The sequence below is a fragment of the Pyrus communis genome, chromosome 17 (genome assembly GCF_963583255.1).
Source record: "Pyrus communis chromosome 17, drPyrComm1.1, whole genome shotgun sequence".
NCBI lineage: Eukaryota > Viridiplantae > Streptophyta > Magnoliopsida > Rosales > Rosaceae > Pyrus > Pyrus communis.
Window position 1 is genome coordinate 16,817,313 of NC_084819.1, and position 6,918 is coordinate 16,824,230.

Below are 6,918 nucleotides of genomic sequence, written 5' to 3' on the forward strand. Positions count from 1 at the left end.
TCGGGTTTGTGTCTGTCTGAAGACTATGATATCTCTCTCTGCTCAGAAACCAAGCATCATTAATCTACACGCGAAGTGTTGTTAGGTTACTGAGAAAATTTCAATCTTTGGTTTCGTTCTGTTGGGATTTCATTTGGGTTGTCGGGTTTGGACATGGAGACCGGAATCATCGGAGTGTCGGAGTCGGGTTTGGATTTGGGGAAGGAGGAGAGGGTTTTGAGGGCAGAGATCGATACTTCGGCCCCTTTTCAATCGGTGAAGGAAGCAGTGAGTCGATTCGGTGGAGTCGGTTACTGGAAGCCCTCTCAGCTCACCAATATGCCTTCTGGGCCTGCGGTAACTCTCTCTCTCTCTCTCTCTCTCTCTCTCTCTCTCTAAACATATAAAAATTGGGTTTTTCTTTTGAGAAATGTAGAAATAAGAATAGGGTTTTTTCTTAAAAGGAGAAAAATTACATGGATTGCGATTTATGGCTTCGGTTTTTGGGCTGACGATGAAGTTTTAGTTTGAAATGTAAGGTTTTGTGTTGTTCTTTAAAGTTTAAAGTTGTTTAATTGTTTGTTCAAATTGTAAATTTGTAATGAAAATGCATTCTTACACTTGGATTTAGAGCAGCCCAAGCGATCCGATTGCTTCGGAATGTAGTTGAAACTTGTAATGGAATTTGATGAACTTCAGTTTCTGTGGAACAGTGTGTGCCAAATGCTATTAGTTGTCTGTTTCTGCCATTTTTGTGAGTTTATGGCTTTAGGACTAATGAACATCTAGCAAGTTTTTTATTTATCGCCAAGGCAATCGAGAATTATGAAATGTGTGTTAGCCTACTGCGAAAGAGGAAAGGTGATTTATGTTTGTCTTGTTGAGTAGGGGACTCGAAGGGTTTTGGCTTGTACCATATAGGATTGCGTCCTCATACATCTTGTCATATCTTTCATGATGGTTGCGCCGAAGGGTAGATTCATAAGTTGCAACTTTGGATTCATTTCGTGTTAAAATCATTCTGGGATGGTACCCTTTTCATAAAATTACTGAACCATGACTCCGTAAGACCCTGATTCAAAGAGAATGATTGTGTTGTTTTCTACATAGGTAGCTTTTTAACATCAAGTTCGCTTTTTTCTTTTCTGGTGTTTCTATTGCTTACCAAATTGCTAAAGACTACCTTATCACGTGGTGACATGTTTCTCTTCTTAGCAGCATGACATTGAAGATGTTGACACTGCAAAACTCGAGGAGCAGGCTTTGCAGTTGGAGAAAGATCTTACTTTGAAAGAAAGGGAAACGCTGGATGTTCTAATCGAACTTGAAGAAACCAAAAAGATAATTGATGAGTTGAAAAGAAAGCTACAGGAAGAAGTATCTGAAGTGAATGTGGCCCTTGAGGCAAATGGAGGTAAGGAATATGTGACTCCTGTGGTAAATGAAGAGGATAAGGAAAACCATGGCAATGTGGGTGGTCATTACAATTCAATGGGCGGCATGATTCCCTGCCCTTCTTCAGCTCCAGGTTTAATCTTGATGGAACTAAAGCAGGCGAAAATGAACCTTACAAGGACTACTACCGATCTTGCTGACATTCGAGCTTCAGTTGAATCATTGAACAAGAAATTGGAAAAGGAAAGAACCATGCTTCAGAAAACCCGTGTGCGGCTAACTTCAAATTCTTTGAAAGTGTTGTCTCTTGAAGAAGAGTTAAACCAAACAAAACTAAAGCTACAATTGGCAAAGGATGGTGAAACTAAAGGTGGTACTTCTAATTCTTTAGATATTTCAAGGGAGCTTCAACGGCTGAGTTCTGAGACTGAGCAGTTCAAAAGAATGGCAGAAGCTGCAAAGTCAGAGATCTTGCGAGCAACGTCTGAGATTGAACAAACAGGAACAAAGATAAAAACGGCTGAAATCCGGTTGGTTGCTGCTAGAAAAATGAAAGAGGCGGCTAGAGCTGTAGAAGCAGTGGCTCTAGCAGAAATTAAGGCTCTATCATACCACGAGAGTTCATCTGGAGATTCATTGCAGAAATACGACGACGTAACTCTTTCATTCGAGGAATACTCAGCCCTAACCCGCAAAGTTCGAGATGCAGAGGAACTTTCTAAGAAGAGGGTAACATATGCCATGCTTCATGTTGAAGAAGCAAACGTGTCAAAAACGGAAATCCTGAAAAAAGTAGAGGAAGCAACTGAAGAAGTCAAAACCAGTAAAAAGGAATTGGAAGAAGCTCTGAATAGAGTGGAGGCTGCAAATAGGGGGAAACTAGCAGTTGAAGAAGCTCTCCGCAAATGGAGATCCCAGCACGGTCAAAGAAGACGTTCTGTTCACAACTCTACCAAGTTCAAAAATCCTTGCCCGTCTAATCACAGGAAAGATTTGAAGTTACGCGATGTGAATGGTTTGAATCTTGGTAGTGACGGGCCAACACCTGTGTTGAAGCCAACTTTGTCCATAGGACAAATACTAAGCAGGAAGCTGCTTTTGCCGGAAGAGGTTGAAATGGAGGTGGCTGGAAAAAACCCTGTAAAACAAAAGGTGTCACTAGGACAAATGCTGCAGAAACAAAATGGTGATCAACCCTCTTCTGGGAGGTCTGAGAGGGAAAGCAATATCAAGAACTGTTCTGGTAAGAGAAAGAAATCTGGATTTGCTCGATTCTCGCTACTCTTGACGAAGCAAAGCAGGAAAAAGAAGAAGCCAACTCCAAACTTGAAGTGATTCGGCCTGTCAATCGGCTTATTATCTCAATCAAGAATTGACTTTAGTTGTATGTGTGCGCGTCTCAGATTGTTATTGCTTAAGAATTCATTTCGTTTAGGTTGTAGTCGTTCCCAGACTATTGGATCTGTTCATTATATATGTAACCTTTATGTGGTGGTTGTGAAGTAAATGCACCTAGCTAATGCTAAAGTTCTTCAAGAGCCACGTTTAATTTGCCTCCCAAAAATGTTTGTGATACACAAGAACTCAACCCTTCACCCGAGGTCCTGTGTTTGATTCCCTCCCTTCCAATATCGCTCAAGAGCGACTTCTACCAGTTGTCTTGTAAAAATGGCGCCAACAAACAAACATTTGCCTGGCAATCATCATTTTGCACGTTGGTAAGACGGGAAGGTACAGCCAGCTTCATGTGGTGGCCAACTTGAGTTAAAAATTATCCTGTTGGTATCCATCAAGCATCCAAATTTGACAAACTCAGTGATCCAGTGGTTAGGGACGAATTTCAGGTATGCGTTCCACACAGCATATCTTGACTTCGATTCTTATCGCTGGTGAATCATACAATCAGTAACGGCTGAAATGCTCTCTATGTGTCTTTCCGGTTCTTAGAAAGATGGACTTTCACCAACGGGTCCCCAATTGAAAAAAATAAAGAAATTAGAGAAGTGATAACCTTGTTTAGTATATAAAAATCGAATGTTTATCAAAATAATGCCTCTTCGGAATGTCCGTTGTACTTGTTTGTGGATATGCAGTTTCGTCACTAGTTCCGTAGAAACAAGAAACACCAAAAATATCTCATAAAGCAAAACAAACCCAATCCTACGTGGATACGCAGTTGACAGGGCAAGGGAAAGGATCCTCTCCAGATCTTTTTCTCCTAATCCACCAAGTTTAGAGATTCAGATCATTAAAATTTGATCCAACGGTTAAAGTTACTATAACTTTTAAAGTGAGCCTCTGTTTGTAGCCATTAGATCAAATTTCAATGGTTCGGATCCCCGAACTTAATGGATTTGGAGAAAGGGATACGGAGAGGATCATTTTCCGGGCAAGATCACAAATTCCAATGTGACACGTAGGAAGGAGTCCATGTCACATGTTACTTAGCACACACAAGCCCAACCCTGATGGGGTAGCTGTTCCTGTATAAAACAAACAAGATGACAAAGCAAACGATCACCAACGGCAATGCAACGCATATCCCCACCCCCGAACACTTCGAAACAAATAAGAAAGAGAGAAGAGGGATTCCAAAAAATCCAGTTTTCCACCTCTCTCTCTCTCTCTCTCTCTCTCTCTCTCTCTCCCCTCCTGACAATCACAGGTAAATATCTATGTATCTCCGATTGTTCGGGATTTCGATTCCGCTCGTTTCTGTTCTTCCAACGTCGAAAATCCTTAAAGAGTCTGTATAACTTCAAACTTGCTCCTTATTTCGTTTCCCACGTTTTCTCAGCACCAAAAGGCAAAAGCTGTGATTTTTAGGATTGATTCAATATCTGTCTATGTTGTTTGTTTTTTTTTTGGATGTTGGTGTTTTTGCATGGATGGTTTTGCTAACTTGGTTCTTCTGTTTGTACGTCGTTGACAAATTTTATTGCTTTTGGTCTCTGATTAAGGTTGTCTGTTGTTTGGTTATTTATGATATAGATGTTCTTGCTTTTACTATTAGACTATCAGTAGCACTAGCTAATCGGTTCGGTAGGGTATTTGGGAAAGAAGTAAACTTTGATAAGAATTTACCTTGCCACACTTGGTTTGGTGAATTCGGCTCCTCAAAATTTAGGCAGGTCTGTTCCGGTCTTACGGACAGTTTTCTAGGGAGCATTGATTCGAGGGTTACGGCCCTGACCCTTATAGCACTTGTTATTCAATATTTTGCGATATGGGGCAATAGTTTCCGACTATAATGAGGCTCAAGGTGTATTCGGATTGTAACTAGAATGGAGTCACTAAACTATGACACGACGCGATAGATTGATATCTGTGGTTTGCGTTTCTGTATGGTTTCTCTTATATGAAAGTTTGCATATTTCGTTGTACTATTTTCATGCGTTGAAAAATTTTTGTTACTTTTGGTTGCTGGTGTTATTGCTGTTATTGCTTTTACTATATGTATAATTCTGACTTCAATTGGGTAAATGGTTAAAAACATCAGTTGACAATCGGAAGAGTGTTTGGGAAATAAGTAAACTTTGAACTTGCTATGTACTTTGAGATTTTAGTTTGCCCCACTTGGTTTGGTGAATTCGGCTCAATCAAAACTTAGGCAGGTGTGTTAGAGACAGCATGCCAATCAGTAGCGAATCATGCGTTACGGTCCTGACCCTAGTTGACGTTAGCCCTTGTTATTCAATAGCTAGCGACATGAGACAATAGTTTCCAACCTTTATTTGGTTCAAAGTGCATTTGGGATGTAAATAGAATGGAGTCAGTGAATTATTATATCGTCTTCTATCTGTTCTTGAATCTTAATCGCACTTGCAGCTTAAGCATGTCTTCAAAGACAGCGTGTAATAACCAGGTTCAAAATCCTGAACGTATCAGATTTTGATGTGTTGAAGTTAATTTTTACCTTGTTGATCCTGATTAGCCACAGTTTTTAGATGATTTGTGATAAATTATGGTTACCGTTATCTTTTCGAACTTAGAAGATGGAACCATGATCATATTCATCAAATCCACAAGCTTAAGAAGAAAACTTGGAGCCGTAAATGCATGTGTCTTTTTTATTTATCGTTGATATTTAGTTTGTTTACGAAGGTTAACAAGCTACCGCACATGTGAATTGAGCTTAATCATTTGCCACGCATGACCAGTGTTAGACTGCTGTTATAGGGTCTAGGTCCGAATAAACCTACAGTTCTTTCTATCTACTTATCAGTAGCATTCTGTAATTGGCTTCTTGCTCGGAAAACTGTGTTGAAAATTTGTCAGCGATGTGGGATGTACGTTTTCAGAAATGCTACTCACCGCAAACAAAAATGAGCTATCAACTTATTACTCCAGGAGAGCTGAAAACTTTGGAGCTTTTTACTTCAAATATTGGCAAAATAGACTGCTGGGTTTTCTCGTGATTGTTATTAACTTATTACTCGCAAGAAATTTCTCGTGGTTTTTTATCCAACGGCGCTTCATGCCACCTAGACAACTGAATTCTATTTTTGCTTTGTGTCAGCTGGAGCTTATTGAGTTACTTCTGAAGGCATGCAGTCCGGTGGAGTACTGTGACAAAAAGGTGAGGAAAATTAAGAATATTAGTCAATATCCATGGATTCATATGTTCTCATCGAAAGTGTGTTTTACTCCCGATTTTCATGAATGCGTAAACAGATCAAATTGAAAACTGATATTCATATATGAGAATTTTATTGCTGTATGCATTAACAGATTAATCACTTGGTTATTTATCACGGCCCTTCAAAATCTTTTCCGTTGAAATGTCTCTCTTCTCTATCTTTGGGACAGATGATACTAATCGTTTAAAGTAGTTCCATTGCTTCAGTACCTTCATATGGTTCTCTTCTAACCCGCTTGAATTTTCAACAGTGCAAGAAGCTCGTTTTCAAGTATGCCCCACTCATGCTTGCCAATGCAGAGCAATACCTCGAAACAACAGACGTATGCACTGCACTACATGCCTGTAATTCGAACACATCTAGCTTTATGGAACACATATCCAATCTTTCCGACTCTTAATCGTGGCAACAGAGAGACACTGGACTGATGAATCCATTCCGTCATGGGAACAAAGGAAACTGGAACTTGTGTCTAACACATCCGTTTGTGTAAAAACACTCCCAGGTGTGCCCCGACTGTGCTATAATCTCTTTGTGACAAGAGACTTGATTCAACATTTATTTAAAATATGTAACGATAAAATTCTGTACCGCATTATCTTTGACGATTCTTAATCTCTTATGTTATTCGATGCTAAATCATATTTAGATTGCAAAACAAGGGAAAATCAAACGTTTTAGTTGTTTTAGTGATGCAACGTTGAGTTATATATGTTGAACATGCCGTTGCTTACAGACAACTTTCCTTGCTGCTAAAACAAAAGATGGCTTTTATATTTTTAGCAGCACAGAACAGCTCCGCGACTCTACAAATCTATTCTCCAGCTCCCACGGTTGGAGGGAAATATGTGTACACCTCGGACGCTGTTAGAATGATATCCCGAGTCAATTAAGCATTATCATG

The 6,918-nt window shown here is 39.7% G+C and overlaps 1 protein-coding gene across 2 annotated transcripts; it reads left to right on the forward strand.

The window, feature by feature from the left end:
• Positions 1 to 2,907, forward strand: LOC137723089 (WEB family protein At2g38370-like). 2 transcript variants are annotated; one of them, XM_068462245.1, is made up of 2 exons: positions 1 to 336; positions 1,195 to 2,907. In XM_068462245.1, the coding sequence occupies exons 1-2, from the start codon at positions 154 to 156 to the stop codon at positions 2,707 to 2,709; spliced, it is 1,698 nt and encodes a 565-aa protein (XP_068318346.1). In that variant the 5' UTR covers positions 1 to 153; the 3' UTR covers positions 2,710 to 2,907. The 2 variants fall into 2 exon arrangements, with proteins under 2 accessions (XP_068318346.1, XP_068318347.1); XM_068462246.1 differs by having other exon boundaries at positions 1,198 to 2,907.
• The last annotated feature ends 4,011 nt before the right edge of the window (positions 2,908 to 6,918 follow it).

What these genes read in the sequence shown, in the direction of transcription:
- LOC137723089 (XM_068462245.1), top strand. Translation starts at nt 154, where the DNA reads ATGGAGACCGGAATCATCGGAGTGTCGGAGTCGGGTTTGGATTTGGGG. An exon ending in ATATGCCTTCTGGGCCTGCG is followed by an intron (nt 337 to 1,194) that starts GTAACTCTCTCT and finishes TTCTCTTCTTAG; the next exon opens with CAGCATGACATTGAAGATGT.